This window comes from Lepisosteus oculatus, chromosome 9, assembly GCF_040954835.1.
Source record: "Lepisosteus oculatus isolate fLepOcu1 chromosome 9, fLepOcu1.hap2, whole genome shotgun sequence".
NCBI lineage: Eukaryota > Metazoa > Chordata > Actinopteri > Semionotiformes > Lepisosteidae > Lepisosteus > Lepisosteus oculatus.
Genome location: NC_090704.1, coordinates 38345912 through 38371366, shown reverse-complemented (window position 1 = coordinate 38371366; position 25455 = coordinate 38345912). Strand labels below are relative to the sequence as shown.

The 25455-nt window shown below is 35.4% G+C and overlaps 1 protein-coding gene across 5 annotated transcripts in view; it reads right to left on the bottom strand.

Annotated features, from left to right (window-relative positions):
- The window catches only part of stxbp4 (syntaxin binding protein 4), a 91512-nt gene that overhangs the window by 8848 nt on the left and 57209 nt on the right, over positions 1 to 25455 (bottom strand). For 2 of the 5 annotated variants that reach the window (XM_015356650.2, XM_069194502.1), the window contains exons 19-21: positions 24838 to 24887; positions 20658 to 20806; positions 1555 to 1612 (exon numbers count right to left, since the gene is read on the bottom strand). In XM_015356650.2, the coding sequence (XP_015212136.2) occupies positions 1555 to 1612; positions 20658 to 20806; positions 24838 to 24887 (257 nt within the window). Of the gene's footprint in view, positions 1 to 1554; positions 1613 to 19244; positions 20807 to 24837; positions 24888 to 25455 lie in introns of those variants that run through there. The other 3 variants (XR_011190480.1, XM_069194503.1, XR_011190479.1) reach the window with 2 other exon arrangements.

Below are 25455 nucleotides of genomic sequence, written 5' to 3'. Positions count from 1 at the left end.
GTGTAGTGCCATATACAGTAATTTCAAATTCCAAGAAAACAAGCCAAGTAAATGTTCTTTGGTTGGAGGTGGCAAATTACACTCACAATGTGACTGCAGAAGGCAAGACAAATACTAATTCAGCATTCTAGCAATTAACAATTGCTTCAGATGCACAAAAAACCTGGGTTTCCCAAAATTGGACTTCAAAAGGCAAGTCTGTACACCTAGTGTTCACACGACATTGACAAATTTATTTCCTGCCACACGTTGACAAGAAGGTACAAAAATGTCTTCTAGCATCCCCTTTGCAGTCACTTTGTGAACGTAATTTGTCATCTCCAACAAAAGAACATTAGACTTCCTTATGTTTTCTTGGAACTTGAAATTATATGGCATTACACAAAGTCATTTAAAAATGTCAAGTGATTATTTCCACCTGTCAAAATGACAGGTCACTTTTGTAAACAAATGGAAAAGGCAGCCAGCTTTTAAATGGCAGACCTAATGTTCTTAAAAAACATAGGATACATCTAAATCCACATGATATTTCCATGTCAGTCAATACTTTAGAATGCTACCAGACTGCTGAAAATTACATGAATTTTAGTATAAGGTAGGATGTATTAAGCTATATAGGTTGGCACAAAAAGTCATTTGCATTAAATGCTTGTAGGCAGAGCAAACCAATTTACATAAGGCTATGAACTCTTCACATTCAAAAAGCTAATTTCAGATTACTTTAACAGCACTTTTTAAAACCAAAGATAGTTCACTGTATTTGTGGAATTTCAATGTGATACCTGAGCATAAAACATGCCTGAATTTAAATCTTTCAGCAAATGCACCTCAGTTCTTTTTGCTTTGGACAATACTTGAAAGCAAAATCTCAGTGTTATAATATTTAGAAAACATTAAATATCTTGTCATATGCAGAAATCTCAATGATAGGTGTGACTATATAACTTTAATACTTAAGATTTGATTTTTTTAACATGCCTTGGGAATGATTCAGTCATTAACAAGATTTGTTACCTTTCATTTTAAAACAGTAAAAATACATCTCTGCTTCTTTTATAGGAACCTGCCTAACACATACATCTTTGACAGCCTGAGCACACCTCCACAACCAGTATACCGACATAACAAATTGTGAAATGTTCTCCAACAAGCTACCCATTTATTTTTATGTTTAAAGCAAACAAAATAAAACTGTGTTCTCATTGTAATAATACAGTGAGCCTACAGTAACAAGAGCAAGTGTAAGGTACCAGAGAGAGCTCTACTGCAGTCCTTACTGATCACAGCAAAGTACTGCAAATCCTGGTCAATTTCAGCAATTGTCAATTATGTTCCACACCTCTGCTTAACTTTATTTCCCAGTCAGCTGTTGAGCCAATTATCTCTAAGCTGTGGTGGGGCCAAAATTTATTTCAAACTGGTACTTTGAACATTGGGCTTACTTAAAGGACCCATTTCACACATTTGAGCCTTTTCTATACAGGACCCTAAAGTCCTCTCATTTTTAAACTGTTATCTTTAAATTCACTTCCAGATGCAGATCAAAGAACTTACTTGATAAAGTACTTGATTCCATCTGCTGTATAAGCCTCTTCCCATCCATATGGCAGGCCTGAAGAGAAAATCATACAGAAAATAGTTCAGACCGCACATGCTAAACTAGGAAACCAGCTCTTACAATAATTTCTACGAAGCATATTATAGTGTAGCTGACTACACCTCCTCTAGCTTTTGGAATGTGCATTAAGTATTTTAAAGTCAAGTCCTGCCAACACTAGGAAATTTGACTTCTAATTTCCATATAGTTTCGGAAAGTAAAAATGTGTGTTTTGCTTCAACATTGTCCTGAAACAAAGATTTAAAAAATGACCTGGCACATTTACGTTTAAGAAAAACAAGAATTTTGATACTTTATCTTCTTATGGAGAACTGTGGCCTTAGGGTCATTTTTTCATGTGGTGATGTGGTATAGTTTCAGATATACTGTATTACTGAAAACCACTCCACAACATGTTATGAGTTCCTGCATACTTACATTTTTGTTCTGAGTAAAGTATTATCATAAAAGTCTGTTACGAGCCAAAATATATCAGACAATGGAGGTGTGACAAAATATTTCATTAAGCTTCCCTGCAGTTACTTCTTCACTTAACAGTTTAAACTGATACTCTGATTTGCTATTTTCCTCAGATTTCCCAGGTTCTACAAATGTTGTAAACCCTGGAATTTGTGAAACAGAAAAAAACACATTCCATTTAAAAAAGTGTGCACTTTTATCACTTAGAATTATAGAAGATAAGAGATACAGCAAAATGACTAATTTTGTTAAAATGTAATATCAGGTGGCATGAGACTAATATTCAACATTAGGAAAGAAGTGTTATTTAGGACTTTTTAGTTAAAATTTGATTTTACTAATATGATTCGTTTTTTATTTGAGAACAGAGTATAACGATTTTGTGGTTGATGTTTACAAATATTTGCTAGACAGAGTTGCCTCATAACTCTTGGGTCCTGGGTTTGATTCCAGACTAGAGAACCTTCTCTATTGTGCCTACATGTTTTTACATGTGCCTGGGTTTTTGCTGGATGCTAGGGTTTTTTCCTGCCTTCTAAAGAAATGCAGGCTAAGTTCATTGGAGCATGTATGTGCCCTGTGATGCACTAGAGTGCCTTCTCCGGTTTAGTCATGATTTACAAGCCTATACCTCTTAGATGGGCTCTGCTAGGAATAAGCAGCTTACTGTTTGCAGATGGATGGATAGATGCTACAGTACATGGCCATCCGTGGCCTAAACTCTATGAGTTGACAGTGGCCCAGCTCTGCTGGTTCTTGAAAAGAGTGCTTGATTGCGAGAAAGAGAGAGACAGAGTGGCCTGAAGTGGAAATCTTAATGTAATGTAGGCTGGAATCAAAACTGTAGCTTGGAAAAATTGGTATGCAGCTTTTGTAACATTGCCTGTGAAATTAGGTCAGACAGTTTTCACAGCAACCACAGAATCCTGCTAGTGCAACCCTTTTAATAATTATAGGTACCCAAACTTTGCCCAGTAGATATTAATTTCCATAAATATATTACCCATGAGACTACATGATTTTGCAGCATTTGTTAAGAAATACCTTGCACAACAGTTTAGTTGTCATCCATATGGTACAGTATGCTATTGCTATCTGTATTTCTTATCTATGTATAACGATCTGGGTTGGGGCTATTGTACTCAAGTATTAGACAGAATCTTTTCATGCTCAACATTTTTAATAAATGCCACCTGACTAGATTAAATTGATGATTAACATGCCCATGATGAAATGTACACTATTAAATTCAACATTATATGTGGTCCAGAACTGCTTTTATTACCCAATTAAAATGGGAAAAGAATATATAATTTGAATTGGTAATTTAGAATTGAGTGTTGAAATATGGGAGTTGCACTAACATGTCACAAAACATGTTATAAATCTGTAGAATAAGTGACATTTAATAATTATGGATATGTTTAAAAGACAGACTGCAACGTGTACTTCTTTGCAGATTACATTGACTGCCCTGGTTGGATACGTTCTTCTCTTAAGGTTAGTTAATGCAGAATGTTTATTAATATGATTGATATGTCTTGCAGTCCCAGTGCATATTACAAAACTTTAACAATCAATATACTGTAATTTTATTATGTCAGGTGGTAGTCATGAAATTATCACTTTTTGGATCCATTCCCCCTCAAAGTTTAAAGGATGCAATAGGGATGCCCACTGTCTTCTGGAGAACAAACACTATAATTAAAATAAGTGTATGTGAAGGAAAAGTTGTTTTTTTCTTTATCGTCACAGCTGTATGCTGTTTAGTAGAGGAACATTATAACAGATCTGTGATATGAGAATAGCAAAGTAAAAGGATATTAGAGTATATTAAGCTCTGAAATTTAACACTGAATCTAAAAAAAAGTCATGGATGTCAACAATTGTCTTTCAGTGATTAAATATGTTTGATTTTCCATTATTACACAGAAGCAATGATTATTATTAATATTAACAAGACTTTGCTGCTGCAGTAGTAGCAGAAATAGTAGAACTAGAAACGTCTATAATAATGTTTAATCATGTATTGCCCAATTAGCTATATAATATCTATATTATATTTTTGGAAAATGGATAACTAATGCTTCTGTAGTGGTATTGGGCCTTTTTCTAGTTTCTTTACAATATAATCCATTATGGGTAGCAGTGTGTAGTTATTATGGCTCCAGACCAGAGGGTCAGGGGTTCAAATCCCAGGTGGAATGATGCTGTTTGTACCCTTGAGCAAGGTTGTTGTTGTAAATGAGATTTTGTTCTCAATTCACTTGCCTGGCAAAATAAAGAACTAATAATAATACCGTGAGACCTGCCTTAGACATGTTTTTTTCTAACGTTTAGAGCAGATAAGATTTCAGAGGCAAAGTTTGAACATGCAAATACATTAATGACTACAATGGTGCCAATATTAATAAGGTCATATTAGTTAAAGGCGAGTTTGATGATAAAACAATTGTGAAGTCCACTGCAGAGACATAAGCTCATAACATAGTCATTTCCTTGTTTCTGTGTTATGTGAAGATCCTGAACTACCAATGCCTAATGAACCCCCAATACTAAGTAATTTATGAGATTTGCTTTGGCCAGTAGATAGTGGGCAGTTTAGTTCCCACTCAGTTCAGTTCCTAATCAATAGGAAAAATGCACAAACAGGTGCTCAGCTCTCACTACTTAAGTGATACTAATGTGGCCTGACAGGAATGCAGCATATATTGTTAAGAGAATTGGTGGAAATTAGATCATAATTGAAAAGGTCACCTCTGATGGCACAGATGAACAGGCCAGAGGCAGGGCTGAATAACCAGGAGGTCTTGTAACCTCAGGAAAAAGGTGTTTGTGTGAGCAGGTCCTGGAAAAAATACTCAGTAATGATCAACTTTAAGAGTTTCACTACAACATTAATAATAGCATTTTATAGTTATGTTCATAATATTATCTCTGGTTTTGAACTCATACATACTATACAGTATGCATACATGCAATAAGGAATAAAATAAGGTGTAATTCCCATATTTTCAGGGCTGAGGATACTTCGTTAAAACCGCTGCACCTCTATAGCCAGTATGAGCACAGACAATTATGATTGACAATTTCTATATTTCTTTTACAAACAACAGGGTTAAGATTTAGGCCCATAACCCCAGATGAGACCTTGTTCTTGAGCTACTGACCTTGTTGATATGCCTTCAAAGTAATGCATCATGTTCCGCTGCATACTACTTAATAAACTGAACTTTGAAAACTCAGACTTGAGTTTTGATACCGGTCAAGTAGTCATTAGCTAATCCACATGGGTTTGGTACCTTGCAGCTCTGGGGTCCTAGGTTAAATATCTGGACCTGGGGTGCTATCCTGTGGTGATGTGGGTTTCTCCCGGGTGCTCTAAATTTCTCCCACATTCCAAGGATATGCTGGTAGGTTAAGTGGCTTTTGGGAAGATTGGCTCTGGTGTCAGTGTGTGCATGTCTATGTCAGTACAGCATGTGCCCTGTGATGGACTGGCTTCCCATCCAGGGAGTATCCTGCCTTGTGCCAGCTTGTTGCTAGGATAGGCTCTGGCTTGATCCTGAATTGGATAAAGTGGTTAGGGAATAGATGGCTTTATGTTGAGGTTTAATATCCTATTCATAAATTGAACCAACACCTTTCCCCGTGATACTGTTCCAAATCCTTCCCTCCTCAACAGCCAGCACCTTTTGTTGTAGCTTCTTGGCTCATTCCAGCTGGTATTGGCATAGATGGCCTGAGGCTATCATCCCCTCTCGTTCTTTCAGGCACATGGGTTAAATTCGAATCTTGATCTCAAATTGTTCACTTAACTGTTACTACTGCAGGGATATTCCAATGGTACTGAATTACACTTTAAGGGATCTTAACCTGAAGTTTGGGGAAAACAAATCTGTTAGGATGTCTGTATCTCCCTATGATCAAATTGTCTGGGTTGTTCATTTCGGGTATTACAAGTTAAAAACAACCTATTTTGCGAAATCATCATAAACAGAACTGTTTCACAGATGAGTACATTTATCACATTGGGAGATTGCTCCATTGTGCCTCCTGAGATCACTTTCCTATGCAAGTAAATGATTATTCTGTGTTAGTTTGTTTTAGTTTAAAATGATGAACGTCCATCCATCATCATTCACTCTTCCTGGCAAGCTCAAGGTGATCCAGAGCCTCAGTGCTCAAAAAGGGAGCTGTGTCAGCCTTCATTGTCTACAAAGAAAGAAGTAAAGGTGAACTACATGCTGAAAAATAGAAAGGAGAATCAATGTTTTGGCTCTTGACTCTCCAGCACACCTGAAGAAGGCTCAACACATGAAACACTGTGTTTATCCTTCCTTTTTTCAGCATGGAATTCACCTTTATGTAATCCAAACCTATCCTGGAAGCATAAAGCACAAAAACAAAATGAGAGCACACGGCTACTCTCAGGTGTGATGCAGTTCCATTGCAGGGCAACAGAGAAAGGGACCATTAAGAACAGCCAATCAAATCCACCTCTTTGGGAGATGGGTGGACACTGAAGCACCCAATGAAAATCCATGTAAACAGGAAGGTGGGCAACATGAAGGTTGCACCCAGAAAAAAGCCCAAGGCTGGAACACAATCCAGGAAGCTGAGTCTGAAATCAGAGTGCTAACCTTTATGCCACCTGCTGCCCATAAATGGTAAATGTTGTCTCCGTATTAACATTCTCTCTCCTGTTACACACTTGTGTTCCAGAAAAGAAATATGAATGAAGGCCTCAGTAACATTTTCTTATGTCTTTGTGAACAAAAAGAACACTTGCAGCTAATGTTCCCCCATCTCTCAACACCTTCCATAACCAAAACAATTTCTGCCTGTGGAAAAGGGGGTCTGTAGTTGAATGTCTAGTGCATTTGACACCGTTTGATGTACGGTAGCAGAAAATAGTTTTATTGCTACAGGTAGGCACCCTTTAAACAACACTATAGATGCAAAGTAACGGACATTAAAAGCAATTTCCCACATGCAGCTTAGTATAAGACTTGCACTGAGAATTCCTGCCACAACAGCTTATGATCTATTTCTTAATAAAGTCTGGTAAATTAAAATGTTTATATCTGATCTCTAAACAAATTGCACTATCACCGATTTTACAACTGGCGATGAATAAAATGGCACCCTCTACGTGTCCTCTAAAGAATAGTTTGTTAAGACAATAGCAAGGAAGCTTTGTGAGCTTCCTTGGTGAAGTACTGGAATAAAATGCAATGTGTGCTGTTATACTGTACCATGTGACTAATAAGATTAACCTGAGTATCAGAATCTATTACTGGGCAATTCTAAATGATAAATGTCACAGAATGTGAAATGAACATTTCTAGTTAGAAAAATTACAAAAACTGCTGCAACAGAAACAATCTGAATTGATTCTTAATTTGAGTTACCTTGCTATTAAATTATATTGCAATAGAGTATAATTCTCATAATATGAATAGTGTATCTCGCTTTCATCACAGTATTATGGCATAGCCCAATGAACTGAAAATGATGTTTTCTGAATTCTAAGCTTTGCTTTTCAATTTTTGTCTTCAGATCTGTAGAAAGTTGAATGTTTCAATTTACTCCTCTTTAATGTTAACCTACTCAGATTTTATTTTAAGTTGGCACTGGAGTTTATTTCTCAAAAGCACTGCTTCCAGTTATTGTGAATATGATTTCATTGGTCAGTTATGGAAGTCAACTCAGATTTATGGAATGGAGATTACTCATACAAGGTATATATATATGAAAGCCAAGGACAAAATGTATTCCTAAAATACTATTATGAAATTCTGAATTCTGCAGCTATGTGTACTTTAGTGTCTTAAATATGAAGCAAATATTATTCCTTGGAATCTCTACATTATGTTATAGTAATAAATTATAGTACTGTATAGTTCTGCTCCTGTTGCACATAAAAACAAGCTTTTTACTCAGCATAAGGTGAGCAAGAAAAATTCTGAATCTGTCTCCCACTAACATTTCTATGGGGTACTAACCCAAATCAGACATCAACACCATAACAAGTTTAATTCGAAGCGTCTCGGGACTCTTTTAGTCTCATGAATAAACGTAAGCTGGGTCTATGACGTGTTTCAGTCACACAAAAATTATTACTTCCTCCAGTCTCATGCCCTTACCATATGTGACTGAATAAAACCTTTGTTTCTAAAGGCCTTGTTGAACAGATTCAGCTGTTGGCCTTAGAGAAATAAGTCAGTAAGCTGCTTAAAGCAACCCCAGAGAACGAATAAATACTCCTGAAAATAAAATTTGCTACCATTCTATAACAGGCATAAATCATTATTTTAAAAGGGAACCATTTTGCCAATAAGCAAATATAAGGAATTACTTAATCTTGCCTAATTACACAGGCCTTAGTAAAACATACATGAGACAGAAATGTAATTCAAATACAAAAGCAGATTACAGGGTTACACAATGCCAAGTGTATCATAGGACACAAACTGTAAGAGTGTGTCAAAGTAGGCTTGCCACCTTTGGGCTATAGTGAACTCTATGCTCTCCTGCACATGTATATCATTAAAGAGCTGGGGTAATTTGCACAGTGATAAATTGTCATTCTCATCAATGTGCTGAAACAGATGGATGTTGTCATATACTGTATAAATATGGAATGACTCACTATGCATTAAGAGGATGATCCCAGCAAAATAAAATGCTAGGTCAGCAACATGACTGGCTCCACAGCCAAAATGTTGTTTTTTCTTATCTTTTCAGCATGGAATAAACCTTTACTTGTTCCTTTGAAGCCTATGCATGTTGATGCAGCTACATACTTGAATATATGCATATCCTTGCAATTACATTGCCATTACTGTATATGACCTCCAAAAACTATGACCCTTCACCAAAGAAAGGATTCCACAAATAAACACACACCTCACAACAACTTGTGTTTTTTGTAATTTTAACATTTTTCTTCTACTTCTGTGTCTTGAATACTTTTGCTAAATTCCTTAAAGATCATGCTATAGTTTTTAAATAAATACAATTCGATATATTCTGTAATTGGTTGTACCTTTAGACCCTCACTAGTCAGAATGAAAACCCCCACTAAAAACTGTGTTGGACATCTGCAAGCGAAGAATAATATGTGTCATGTACTTCAGAAAGTATGCAAATATTTTCAACCCAAACTAATCACATTTGTGCAACAGGATCATCTTTATTTAAAGCTGGGATTAAGAAAATTGGGTGGGTTAAAATGGATATTTCACCAGTTTCACCATTTTTTAGGTTTGAGATCTTGAGAGTTTTTCGATGGAAGACTGTATCATGCTCCTCAAGACAACCATGTCTGCCATTGAGTCTATTCATTTTACTTGGTGGTCTTAATAAAATGGATGGAAATTGCATGTTTTACAGATAATTATATAATAAGTCAGAGCTTTCTTAAGAGCACTAATATGTTAATATAAATCATGAATTAAAAATCATAATAAATTAAAGCCACAATCTCCTAAGAATCCTCACTAAAGAGCTTGATAAGAAACAAAAACTGAAAATCTACTGGTGTCATTTTTAAAACCAAGTGTATATATACTCGGCATGATACAGCCTTGCTTTTATTACATACTCTTTTGTAAAACAGGTCACCTTATGTTGTTACGTTACACAAATCGTTTAATCAGATTGAAGGTTAGACACTTATTCCTAACAACGATAAGAAAATTGCATTTATGTTTTTCAGAAAGCCATAACAACCTAGAAACTAGGTTACAATGAATACAGACTTACACAACAATCATTAAAAAAGGTCTGTATTTTGTTGTTACTAAAAAAGACCCTGAGAAAAAACCCAAAGCACACTGCAACAGTATCCTCTCACATAACTAATTCCTTTCCTCTCAATTAACATTATAAAATATCCGTAATTAAAAGAGCACTGTAAGATGATATTAAAAGCTTTACTTTAAAACCTAGAAGAGTTCTTCTACTAGAACATTTTTACACCTGTACACAAGCTTTTTATTATTTGTAATTAGCATCTTTTTATGTTGATGTAAATAAACTGAGGTTTTAGTGTTTTACTCTGGTCTTACAAGTCAGTCCCATTGTGTTCTACAGGAATAGAAACAAACTATGCTAAAAAAACTTCATTCCAGTTTCATAATACAATCAGGAAACACAATAGAATGAGATGGAGTTTTATCAAATATAGGCTATATATATTTATATATCAAGTGACTGTTATGACTTTTAACTCTCTTGAAGTAGTTGTCTTCCTTTATTTCATCCATTGTGACAAAGCAAATAATAACGTTAGCTAATAGTTAATATTATTACTACATAGTTAATCATTGTGCATGTACTGTAACAGCTGGAGAGTGGTGCATTATAATAATAATAATAATAATAATAATAATAATAATAATAGCTTACACTTATATAGTGCTTTTCTGGACACTCCACTCAAAGCGCTTTACAAGTAATGAGGACTCCCCTCCACCACCACCAATGTGCAGCATCCACCTGGATGATGCGACATCAGCCATAGTGCACCAGAACGCTCACCACACATCAGATATCAGTGGGGAGGAGAGCAGAGTAATGTAGCCAATTCATAGAGGGGCACTATTAGGAGGCCACGATTGGTAAGGGCCAATGGGAAATTTGGCCAGGACGCCGGGGTTACACCCCTACTCTTTTCGAGAAGCGCACTGGGATTTTTAATGACCACAGAGAGTCAGGACCTCGGTTTTACATCTCATCCGAAGGATGGTGCCTGTTTACAGTATAGTGTCCCCGTCACTATACTGGGGCATTAGGACCCACATGGACCGCAGGGTGAGCACCCCCTGCTGGCCCCACTAACACCTCTTCCAGCAGCAACCTTAGTTTTTCCCAGGAGACATTATGAGAAAGCAAAATATTACAAAGCTGATGGTTCAACTTTATTTATCCAACAATAGGGCATCTTGTCTCTATCCCACCCCAATGCTTCAATTCTTAACAAAAATATACTGAAAATAATTTGATTGAAGTTTTATACTCGATTCAGAATCAATTACTATTTAAATTTAAGTATAGTAAAACTATGTTTTTAAGTATTTGTTAAATTGTTGTTTTTCAGGACATCATAGAACTGTGTTCTGAAACAACATTAGCTATGTGCTATATAGTACTGTACATTCTACCATAAGAAATAATGTTAAAATAATCTATCACAAAATGGTGTGCATTCAAGTTTATTTTCACTTACATAAAGTGAAGAAAACATTGCTTATACTTTGCAGCAATATGCCCTGTTTCTAAAAAGACTTTCAGTGCTAAAGAAGGACTCATAAGTCTAATATGTAAATACAGGTAAAAATTAAGATGGCAGTGATGTCTGAAGGAAAAACTGAAGGACAAGACTTGAAATAAGAATTAGAAAAATAAGACAGTGCACTGCAATGGCTCCTGTATGGTAGGAGAATGAAGAATGGAATCCATGTCTACTCTTGAGCCTTTCATCTTGTCACATGTTGCCAGCTCCACAGCACCATAGAGAGCTACACATACTGTAAGAAGTCACCATGGAATGGTGCCATCTTGAGTATATCCATACTCAAGTACTGACTATTGATATAGTCAGCGCTGTCGCTATAGAGGAGCGCTGGCACTGTCAGGGGCGATGCAGCAGGAGTCACTGTTTCACTGGAAGTGTGAAGAGTTCACGCCAACTAATCCCAATCCCAATAGTTTGGCAACTCTCTGCCGATTGTACAATGCCCTTGCGGAATCCCAGACAGTCAACAAGCGACGTGACCCAAACTCAAACTTGTGGTGCCTGGATCATAAAGTTCAAGAATCAGACAATAAATAAATACATTTAAATGCATTCTGGATTTAGTTTTTTGTTACAAGTTACAGGTTTTTCATATTCTCATATTATCATATTTCTCATAGCATAGAACAAAGCATAGAAGAATCTGGTTTCAATGGTATGTCTTTGTTAATTAGACATGACGATTATAACCACTGCTGAATGTGCACGACACTACAATGAAAACATAAATACACTGTTACTCATGTTATAACATTAGCATTTAGTTTGTCCCATTTCTTCTGAAAAAATTAAAAGGATATACAGTATCTACTAAGAAACTGATTAATTCCATTTACTGTATAAGTCTATATGATACTGTACAATATGATAATGCAATTTATTTTTATTTAAAATAGAAGCACAAAAAATTGTGTAGCATCCTTTCTTCACATTTCAAGTTATCAGTACTTAGTGGAGTTTGTGGTGAATTTTTTAATTCATATTACTCTCCTCTGTCACGCCAACATAAAATGGTTACAATTAAAATAATAAATTAGAAATAAAAATCGAATTTCTGTGGCAACTAACAATTCTTTTCCAAAACGACCATAGTTGTTTCAGAGACTCATATAGGAAAGTAATGATGTAGCATTACAATTGTAATCTTCTCATTAGAATATACCAATTATACAGTCTAGTTCTCTAAAACAAAACAGTGCATAAAAATGACTGTAAATCAATTAAAACCAGAAAATTATTACATACGATTACTTGCTAATGAAGAATTTTCTTTGTATTGTACAAATCCACCATATACTTAATTATAAATAAAATGACACTAAGCAGTATACAAAGCCTCAAGTAAACTCACCATTCAAATATTTACTGAAATAGTTTGGTCGTCATATCCTGTGTATTCACATACAATGGGATTCAAAAAGCTAAATTAAACAGCTGTGGAATTCTTCCAGATTATATTAATTTTTATATTTAAGAACATAAGAAAGGTTACAAGTTTAGGATGTTCAGTTGTTAGTAGCTAATTTTAAACCATGCATCTCGTTCATTGGTTTACTGAAGAAAGCCAGGATACTGGCTATTAGAAATATCTAATACATCAGCCTTTCCTTTTCATCATGTAGTTGTGTCCTGGGATTAACCCACATATATTTTACTTCTTTTCAGTCTCTATTATGAAATTTCATTCTTTCTCTTTTGGCTTTTCTGACACACTTTTTATCAAGTTTTACCCAATTAATTTGACTACTTCTGTCTAGGTTGCCCTGTCATGATCTCATTAGAATGCAGGAAATGTACAGTATACAAAGCGTGAAACAAAGGTTAAATTGAAAAGATGTAAAAAAGTAAAAACATAGGTTAAGGGGTTATCAAAGTAATCGCCACTTTGAAAAATGAAAGTGCATTAAATATACGCACAAACACCCACAAGTACTCAGCTGGCAAGCATAAAATTAGCTGAATTACTCCACTGCTAGTTTCTTGGTCTCAGATTGCCACTTCTAAGGTTTATCTAAAGTGTTAAAAACATGCAAACACACATACTCAAGTAAGCTTCTCCAGACCTTAATTGTTTAACAGACAGCATTTGTTCCAGTGTTACTGTATGTTACAAATGGGGAAATAAAGAAATGAAGGTTGAATTTCTTCAAATGTATTTGAAAGTTTTTTTATTCCAATTCCAGTTCAGACAGGCAATCTCTTCCACAATTTACTCTTGGCAGAGCAGAGCAGAGCAATGACCCTGAAATTCCCCTTTGTAGTAAAGGTCATCACCAAAGCCAGAAGGCAAAGAGATTTTATAAAAATGGACCAGCATACGAAATATTTCCTTGTGAGGTCAATCTTTGTATGATTGGGAAAAGCACTTTCAAGGAACAAGGAAGAAGAGGTATTATTACCGTAATTTCAGAAAATAAAAATAGATGTTTGACACGGCAAAGCTGCTAAAGATGCTTAGAAACCTGTTTCAGGTGGATGATCCTGTATAGGGAAGATTGTTTCCAGATCAAGACTTGATTAACAAGATGATGTTCAGAGTTTCGCCCTTCAGGGCAAACATTTCTTTTTTCTGTTCTAAAAATATATACCCAATCTCACGGTGCTTATCAAGCAAGAGAAAGACATGCTGAAATGGAGAAAAGGGAAGAACATTCTTCTTGCTTTGTCTTAAGAGTTTGGAAATTCCCTATGCTATATACTGTATATATATAGCAGAGCTAATTTGGCTGCTGAGTGGGAAGTTTCCCAAGCTATTTTACAAGTCTTTCATTCAAGGAATGGCCCTAGAAACTATATATGTGTGACTGGATATATAAAGCAAATACTGAAATTATAAAAGCTTACTTGTCTTTTCTGTGGCTTCTTTTATCGCAACATATTCGTTGAGATATAGAGAATTAGGTCCTCAGCAATGATTCCACTATTGGCCTTTTAGTACAGTATATTTGAAATGTTTATTTTGAAATTGAGAATATACATTCTAACACAACCTTGCTTCCTGTAAGCTGATAACAAACGTTATGTTCCCTTACCACTTAGTACAGCAGCCTTTCATCCTGTGGCTGCAGGAAATTCTGTGAACAAGTTAGAATGTAAAGCAATTTGATCCTTGCAAGACTTGCAGAACTCTAAGTCTTTAAGTGGAAAAATAAAAGGGTTAAACTAACAGATGAAAATCTTTGCCATATTGTATTAGGCCTACACGGCTTCTAAACAATAGCTTTCCCCACCTGGCCCACTCACTTCATCTGTTCTCCTTTAAGGTTTAATGCTGTTTTATCTCCCTCTGTTTTCTGTTTGATGTCTTTGCTAAGCCCAACCCTGAGTCACATTGCTGCTCCTGCATCCTTCACGTGGCACACAAAACACTGCACTGCCAGCTGTTGTCCTGGGGTAGTTCTCCTGGGCTCTAGCTGGGTGCACCATGTGCCTGGAAAATCCACAGCTGTCATCTAGCGGGCAGCACTCTGCAAAAACGTGCAAGTCCCCTGTCCTTTCCAGTCACATGCAGGCTGGTGCTGCACACACGTTTCGGCACACTCTCTGTCTCGCTTCTGTGTTCTCCAGGAGCAGCAGCTCCGAGGAGCCAGGGAAAAGATGGTTATCTCTAAGTTCTTGTTTATCTGTAGCGACCCGTTTGACAATACTGAACATTGTGAGCAAAGGTATAAATAAGAAAAGAATCTGCAGAAATAAATGGTGGCAGTGATCATGCACATAAATTATTTCCAATAGGATTATAGCGTTTTTTACAAAACAAGTAGGAAATTACCTGATTAATGAGTGTTCATGATAGTCTAATGTCATAATTTCTTTCCTAACATTCTGCGCTCACAAGTTAAAATCAGCACTGCCTCTACACAAAGCAGTTTTGCTGACCTTTTCTCATTGATTACATTTATTTTACAAACGTTGATGGTGCTCTTTCCTTTCCTTATATGGATGCAACTCATTTTAGTTGTTCACCTTTTCCACTAAGAAAACAGTTGGGCAGATCAGCCAGGAAGACTCCAGCTGCATCAAGATAAGATGCAAGCTGCTGACAGGATGCAAGCATAGGGAAAAAAATGTCAGCATTAACCCCGTTATTGGTATTATTTCAGCAGCTGCTCTGTGTTTTCGTGGGCTGGTAAAGTTAAATCTTTAATCCGTGTTTTTTTCTGGGGCTACTACGCTCGTGTAGTCCTTAACGCATTGTACACTGCCCATAATCACAGTTGTTTTGCTTTTTACACACACATGCACACAAATAGCCAATTTGTGTCGGAAAAATGACAAAACTACTATCAAGCTGTTCAAAAGTCTGCTGAATAACTGGGACGCAAGAAAGATGAGATCCTTGGATCTAATAGGTACTAACTACCAAATGAGCCAAATGTCTTTTGTTTGTAAATTTTCTTATGTTCTTAATTCCTGTAGTTATACCCCTAAGGTAAAACCTTTGTATCACTAAAGGCACAAAGAATAACTTTAAAGGCATGGAAACAAAGGTGTAACATGTTTTGCCAAGAGTTTCCCTTAAAAAGAATGTAACTAGTTGTTGCACTACTTTTATGCACTATTAGTGAGCCGTAAACTGAAAAGGGATTCATTTAATTTCACATGGCCATTAGTTTTTGTCATCTTTCCTTTTCATGAGAAATATAATATTTACCATCGGTGATGTAAAAGTATTCTTTATTAACTTTTGTCAATAAAGCAGAATCCCTCTCTTTTGTCTGAAATTATCAATTTCTATATAAATGCTGATGATCTATCTGCCCTCCTCATCACTGTATATTTTACAGCTTTTTGAGCTTCACTATCAATATCCCCATGTTCACCAAAATAGTGGTTTCACATGGCAACTGTGCATTTTACTTAACAGCATATATATAAGTACTACAGTTTTCCAGACGTGTAAACATCTAGTAGGCTAGATAGTGCAGTATATCTGTTTTTTTAATGTATTCTTTATAAATGTGTTATTCCTAAGACTGTAAGACAGATGGAAAGATGCAGATTTACATTACACGCTTTGCAAAAAATACTACAATACTTCCACAACTAATGCAATACAATGAAAAGAAAAAATGGCTTATACAAAAAGCAAAATCTGTAAAATTAGCAATAATGTGTAATGTAATGATGTTTCTAAAGGCACAAAACAGGTCCATGCTCTTTACAATATTTGAAAGAAATATGTTTCTTCTCAGCTTTTAGGGCAGCGATAATTTCCTGCCTGTTCTGACAGAACTACTCAAATCTGACATAGCAGCAGGAACCCCAGTGGTAACTACTGACCTTCACTGGTGCATAAACATTTTGCCACTCATGCACAACAAAGCTAATGCAAGCTACTGTAGATCATGTCGAAACTACACATTTTGCCATACAGCAGAAACCACAATAATAGGACATTGTTTTTGAAACAAGGTAACATCTTTCAGTTCATTTAGAATAGCAATCATTGAGACATCTAGGAACATCAGCCAGTTACTATAGAGACATATAATACAGTCAACGTGATGCTATATATAATAAGGTACAACATAATACACAGCACTCACACTTAAGATAACATTAGCTGTTTCAAACAATTTAAAAATCTCTATTCGTTAGGACCTCAGTGTGAATACATTATTGTGGTATTGAGACTCTCCTAATTGAATCATTACTGATCAAAGCACAGATATATCAATGAAAATAAAATTTGTGAAATTGCTTTTATCTTTTTCATCACTAATTCTAGATATAATGTTCCACATCTTTATTTAATAAGTTACCTTAATTCATTAAGCATCACTTAATTAGAGAACATAATCAAGAATAGACCCAGAAATATTATCGGCTACTCTATGTCTAAAACTTTCACCCCACTACTACCAAGTATCTGGTTTCAGTGTGTTTGTAATATTAGTGTTAATTCAGTGTAAAGTATCACATATTTTCTTATGCTGTGCAGAACAGTTCCTGTTCACGCTACTGTAATTGTTTTGGTCTTATAAGCACTTGCAAACACTGGATGTTTGACGTGTGAACCAACAATTGAATAGAAATAAATGCAAGAATCACTATCAAAGAAAATCTATGTACTGTATGACTGGATGACCTTATAAGGGAGCCTCATTAGGGTTCCCAATGAGTTAAGAAACTCACATCAGAACATCTGTGGTCTATCTGAAGATCATTTAATTTTCTTGCACAACATGTACAGAGTGATGTTGCTTGCACAATTGTGTGATTTATTTGTCCTGTCTGTTAAGAGGAAGAAACAGGTTATTCTCAAACAAAAATGCATATTTATACAAACACTGCCCATCCTGTCAGATCTACTTAATTCATCATTCTAGGCCAGCATCCTGGAAAGAAATACTACTGTCACACAATCCTATTTCTTAGTGTTGGCATTACATTACTATAAAATAGAAAAAATATCTGGGAAAACTTCAACTTGACAGCAAATGTTCCCCTAGCCAGAATGTACTGCTGATACAGTATAAAACAAGAGGATTAAAAGACTACTAATTTGTGGGATAATGCGTTTTTCAAGAAAATTCCTCATAACAAAGGCAGCTTTCTAACTTAATTGTATAACTGACAGGGCATTTTACATATAAATGCAAAAGCAATTTAGTTTTATGCTCACTTAGCTGCAGGATAACAAGTTCAATTCATGTGGGTTCACTTACCCATATCCTGTCCTCACACAGGTCAAGCAACCACAGTAGTGAACAGTTACTGTATTGTAATGTCCTCAGGAACTACAGCAGTAAAAGGTGACAGCTGAATTTCCAAAGATCTATTTAAACATTATCCCCTTTAATTTCTGTCTTATTGTTTGAAAGGTGGAACTTTGTCAATCCTAATAGCTAGAGGTACACTACATCACAGCTTCTTACATTCAATATGAACAGCACTATCACTATTCAACACCAGCTACTGGTAACAAAAAAAGACAACCCGTTTACATGGAGTGCTTTATTTGATATAACTTTCACCACTTTCATATTAACAACTTAAGTTTATACACATTTATTATACAGACATAAAGATATAGTATTCTAAAACAGCAAAACTGCACACCTTTCTTTCTCCACAAAGGAAACATAGGACCAGTGTAATGTAATGTCTTCAGATCTGAGAACCCTCAAACCCGAAGTGCAGTTTATTTTCTGCACCAAATTTGTCTGAGATGCTTTTTCTGACCTTTGTCAAGAAGAAAAGAATAATACGCTTACTTATTTACTTAATATCACTTTAGGCATTAAACACACATGTAGTACAGTATGAGTAAAAGGAAATAGAGACCAGTTAAAGCATCCTTCAATAAAAGTGTTATCACACTAAATCTGAGTCTGTTTTAGTGAAAGGCATTTTCAGAAAGCATTATCTAGTAGAATCAGAACAAGATTACTAGCAACAGTTTATGTATTTTGAGTTGTAAATTACATGTCCTGTGATGGAAAATAAATATGTAATTTTAAAGCTCAGCTTTGATTAGATTCTCAAAGTTAAACTTTTTGTTTGATGTAAAAACTAGTCCCATTTTAAATATTAATTGCAATCCTAATTAGTATCAGCCTGTGAATTTTTTTAATGTGTCCCTTGGTATGTTACTGTATGTTCTTGTTTCTACATGCCAGACCAAATATTTTTATCAACATTCAGCTTTACAAAAACATTTTTAAATAACTTAAAACATTTATTTTCTACAAAAGCAGTTTTTTTCCCCAAAAGCCAGAAAAAAAATCATTTACATGCTGGCCTTTAACAGCAGAAAACATCCAACATAAAAACACTGAGTTTGCTTAACAAATATCAACAAGGCTTCCGCTACGTGACTCTGGGGAATGAAAAAAAGGAGAGACCTGCACTACTTACATATCCTTGGCCTAGTTTTTTTTTCTTAACAAACACATTCCTTTCTGTAATGTGGCCTTTCTTTGGCCTAATTTGAAAACAAACAAGTAAAAGCCTGTGTGATTTTGAAAAGACCTTAGCTTTGCTCACAGCTTAACCCTCAATACATTAGGAACCTGAGGGACAGTTTTACATTCACTGCTGTATCTAAGCAACGCTCCCCCTGCTGATATGATTTCAATCAATAAACCTTCTAATTGTCCTATTGAAATACTCCTTGCATTGTACTTCCTTCGGTGGCCTACTTTTAAAGCAGTATATCCACTGAAATCAACAGTTATTTTTTAACTTACCTTATTTAATTGTCACAGTTAAAATGAAGAGTTTCCTTTCCTCAGTTTCCAGTAAATGTTAAACTAAGAATGGATTTTTCCTGGAATTAATGGGCCCCTTTAATATGTATCCACACTTTTTAAGAAAGAATACCAACACCAAAATACATAAACTGTAGGGTTCATACTTGCTGTGAATTCAACCGATATTTATCCATAGTTATAAACAGAATGCATTAGAGTAAGAATGTTTCAGAACCAAGTTACTTACTGAGGGAAAATGAGCAGAAAATTGAAAGAATTTTCACACGGCAACTTACTCTGCTAAGTACTAAAAATAATGTAAAGCCATTGTCAAAAATATCAAAAAGTAGCCACCTTCAAAACAGAAACAAAATCTAAACAGGTTATAAAACAATCCCACAAACCTTTATATTTAAACTATAAAATACAGTTCCTGTTCCTGAAAAAGTATTTCCATGCTCAAATGCATCCTGAAAGCTATACATATTTTTGAACCACATGACTCACCCTAATTGTTCTAGATGCTAATTAAAATGCTTAAACAAAATTCAAATAAAAATGCATTGCATTCAATCAGCTGAACTGAAACCGCAGACTGATACCATCACAGATGTACATACAGTAGTCAACTTCCATCTCCAGCAATGTTTAACAATTATGGAGAATGAAAATTCCTTTCACTACACAATTGTCATTTAATCCTTTTAAAACTACCCTTGAAGTAGGAATGACACAAAATAAACATAATTTTAGCTTGCATTTATTTATTTTTTTCAGTTGAACCATAAGAAATAGGTACTAATGAAGCTTCCCAGCAAGTTGTTTATAATAGAAATCTCTCAAAAATCTCAAGCACATATAGATAAAAAATTCCTTTTCATAAGTTATTCAAAATCAGCAAACATGGCTGTTTACTGTATCCTTTTTACAAATTAAACAAGTCTAAACAGTACACCACCTTACTGCTTGGCCAAAGGGTTTTCTTAGAAATATAAAGATTTTTGCACAATGTCATTATAGAAAATTAAAGAATATTTTTCATGCAGTGTAAGACAACATGCAATGCCAAGTCACTTACAATCTACTTCAAGAATGGCTCTAACAGATCTGCTAAGTTCTCTGGCTTCTAACGCAAGTGCTGTTACTGTCCAGGGGCCTTTTCTTCCAAAACGTGTAGCTATCGCTTGGGAAGAGGAAGACATGCCAATCTTTTGGTCATTGGCAGAACTGCAAGACAAAACCAGTATGCTGCTTGAGTTATTTCAAATGAAACACAGAGCAAACAAAAAACAGATTAAGCATTTTCAGATAAAATATTTTAAAATATAAAGTATAAGCTAATGAGAAAGCATACTGAGCAATACCGGCACCTTAAGCAATCAAATAGTAACATGAAATACTAGTCAGACTTTGCTGGACAAACGCATCCAAAATGCAAAGTTGAGAAAGACAATGGAAAGAGTCATTGGCAATAATACAATCCACCAATTTAGTAATTTCCTAACCAATATTAGTACATTTTCTATTAATGGCAATATTTTTAATCACTCATTTTCAAACAGCCTTTTTTGCCAGGAGTAAAATGTGCTCTTTTAGTTTATATTTAATACTGCACTGTGTTCCGATCCACCTACACATCAAGATGTCTTTTTGTTTCCTCTAGAGGAAGATGCAATCTATCTGCACAGATAACTATTCTTGGCATCTTAAAGTGAAATGAATACTGAAGGCACTGATTTGTATATTGATGTGGGTTTGATCTTGCTGGTAAACTTCTGAATTGCTGTGCAAATTTACTCATTAGAGCCAGAAAACAAAACAATAACTATCTAATTTATATTAACATATTAAGCAAATATGTGTGCAGATACTTAATTAATCTTTTCATTTCTGCTGACTTTTCTTTTTTGTCTAGACACTTTATTGCAAAACAATTTTGAGCTAGAAAAAATTCTTCATACTCTACTATACTGGTTGCTAAAACTTGTTGCTTTGGAAGACTGTTTGCTCAGTACACAATTAAGAACATCTGTGTGAACACAATTGTACGTGGTTATAAATACCCTTTATAATGCAAAATAATCTAAATTATAAAAGGAGTTAAATAGTACAGAATATAAAGGAGTACACATGGACTTTCAGTGTTCAGCTGCATGTGGCCTTATAAATATCATAGAACTGCCTGCAAAATTCACAAACGATTACTGCCAAATTGGGGCTTGAACTTAGAATATTATAATAGGACAAAATGCTTCTGTAAATAATCTCCATTGTTTTTTTACTTGTCTTACACGACCGTGGTTACAAATATTCAAGTCAACAAACCCTAGATTTGGATTTATTGCCTTGCATCTCAGCAGTGGGTACAATTTGAAAAGAGTTGTAAACTAAAGGTGTTTCTATTCTTATTCCTAATACTGCATTTTGAGTAATACTTATGTCTTTCACTGCAACATTAATCCATCCATTTTCTAACCCCATCATCTATTTCAGGGTCATGGAAAGCTGTAGCCTATCTGAGCAAGTAATGAGTACAAGGCACGATACGCACTGGATGGGGCGCCGGTCTATCGCAGAGCACACACAGACACAAACATAAACACACACACACACCAGTGCCAGGTTTTCCAGAAGCCAATTAACCTAACAGTAGGTTTTTAGACCGTGGGAGGAAACTGGAATACCGGTAAGAAGCCCACGCAAACACAGGGAGAATATACAAACACTATGCAGGTACTGTAGTAACCCAGGTCCAGAATTGAACCCAGGCCCCCAGTGCTGCCTGCAGCAATGATAAACACTGTGCCACCCTCGTAACAAATTTCACTCAAATTCATAGAATCATAACTGTAGTTGAACAGTTGTGTCCCTAAATTGAACAAATTTGACTCTTCCCAATATGGCCTTAAACCCCCAAACATGATTGTCCCAGACACCACTTGCAAATTACATTTCTCTTCCACTGAGTAAAAGGAAGAGATCTCTTGAAAACAAAAGGGCATGTTCCTGTACTGGGTCTATAACTTGCTATTAGGAAGGGGATTTCTGATTGATGTACTACACTACAAGCAGCAAGAACAACTGCAAATAGATATTGTGTGTATTCCACAAGGTTATGAAATATTCTAACCTGTCCCAGATGTTCTTTTAGTAGGATCTCCTACATCTGAGGTTGTGATGAGGGTAGTGGGTTGTGGGATTGAGATGCAGATACTATTGGTGTTAAATTTCATTGAGATTAGAGGACTGAGCTGACTAGGGTAACTGATGAACATCTGTCACGTGATGCTTAAGATAACTATACACTGTCATTACTGTGAGTCTAATCATTTGACTGTGGATTCCTAATTTTTTTGTTTAGTCATGTAAAAGTGTTTGAGGAAAATTATAAATGAAAAGGAGGCCATTCGGTCTAACTCATTTGGTTGCTAGGAATTAGGTGTCCAAGTATCTCATCAAGCTGTTTCTTAAAAGAAGTCAGATTCAAACAATGCATTGTTTTAAAAAAAAAGGTCTTCTCTGTTCAAGACTAAAAAGATTTAGTTCTTTTAGATTATACATCTGCTGATGTACCTGAAATGTTGGATCCTTTCAGTAATAAAGTTATACGTTTTGTTTGCCTTTTTTACATGCTTAAATTTACTAAATAGAGAACTATTTGGAAAAGTGTTGTCTAGGAATACTATACCATTAATCAGTTTTATATCTGCAAGGGTCATCGTTATACAATCTCAGATTAATAAAATCTCTCATGCCATCAGAGGAGCCAGGATCATCAAGACAGAGAGAAATTAATAAGGGCATGCAGGCAGCATCTGTACCAGCTAATTGGCACTTGTTAAAATCACTGCCAAATGCATGCAAGGATATGACACCTTTCAAAAGAAACTGCTTTAATTTCCCAGTTTTACTGAAGTAGAGAAAACACCTTTCTGTAAAGCAGCTGCTGTCCTGTGCAAGCAATGGAAAAATGCTGTAGTTTTTTCCATCAACACACCTTCAAAAGCAAGGTATTTAAACAGGGATTTGTCCATTAAAGACACTTTAAATGTTTGAAAACAAATACCATCAAGAATGTGGTAAAAAATATGTCTGAAAATGAACTTCTACAGTATGGATTTTATACTGTAACTTCTTTTTACATATAGCTACATTCTTATAATTATCTCAACGAATCCATGTACAGTATTTTCAATAACTGTTTAGTCCAATACAGGATTGCATAGAGCCAGAGTCTAACTTAGCAGACAATGGGTGGACAGTAGGACACACTCTGGATAGCATGTCTGCCCATTACAGAGGACACACATGTACTGTATACAGAGGGGCAATTTAGAAACACCAGTTAATCTAGAGAGCATCTCTTTGGATTGTGGGTCAAAACCAGAGCACCCAGAGAAAACCCAATGCAGAAAGCACCATGGGTTGGACCTGAACACAGGACCCAGTAGCTGTGAGGCAGCAGAACTATGCCATCATGCCATATGTGATGATGATTTTGAAGAGGTTTGATAAACAGTGTTTCCTGTGATTATGGACATATCATGGGGCATATCATAGGGTTTTGCAGGAGACTGTTATAGGCTAACACAAGCTACGGCTCCAAACTATGGCTCCCTACAAGGATGCATAAAAAATTTGGTGCCAAGAAAAAAACACCTCAGAGGTATTTCTAAATCTCAGTTCTGAAATGGCTGAAGTGTACTTCAAAAAAGGCATGCATTGCACTGCTGAAATGCCTATGGTTCTGCAAGAAAGTCTGAAGTAAGCCCGTGTTGTAGAATTTGACACTCTTTTACAACAAAGTAAATAACACCCAAGATGCCTAGCAGATCCAGAAGTGTCGCAGGGGAATGTGGAAGCTGCTTCTGCTGTCAGAAGGTTCAATAACACGTTGCTATTAGCAACAAGTTAGAGTGAGCATTTTCATTTTATACATATGGCACATTGTATCTGAAGGTTATTTTACACTATTTATCTACCCATAATAACCTAAAAGGCAATTCAGTAACCTGCTAAAATTTAATATACTGTAATAATGTTTTATCAGTTGACATATGACTTTTTTGAACAGGGGAGTATCTCAAAAAGTAAAATAAATGTTAAAGATGTATATTGCATGTTACCAGTGATGAGATGCAAAATAACAATTTAACCTTGAATAGATCAACATGCCCTTACAAAAATCACCGATAAACCATTCAGGAATTTGATTAGTCTAAATTTCTAGATAAATACAGTATCTATGCATTTCTTACCTAAAATTTGTCAAAGAACCTTGGTGGTCTGAAAGGAACTCTTGCATGACCTGTGAAAACAAACAACAAATAATTTTCAAAAATTTGCATTAATTTGCAGAACAAATAAAGTTGTAAATTGTGAGATGCAGATAAAATAAGATAATCAATAATGTGTATGTCACAATAATTATGGGATTTTAATCAGACATTTAAACTGTATCATTTACAGTTTTGCTGTGTCATTAAACTGTATTTCCACACTAGTCATGTCAGTCAGTAAATTGTCTAAGAAAATATATTTTTTGTATACATTCTTAAGTATAGATACCTTATACCATTTTTACAATATGTTTACAAATAGACTGATCATTACAACTTTAGTTTTGTTTAATTTATCATGAGGCCTTTTAATATTCAAAATAAGTGAAATGTTGTGTCACCTTGTCCCTATTTACAGCTAATGACTATATGACAAAAATGTCAAATACAGGCTTTAGAGGCAGTGTTAAATATAACAGCCTCCATTAATGTCTATGTGATTTACTTTATACAGCTATTTTTGTATGTCAATTTTAGAAATAAAACAGCACCCATGTTCTGAAGGCAGAATGAGCTTACTGCAACTGCAGTTTCACA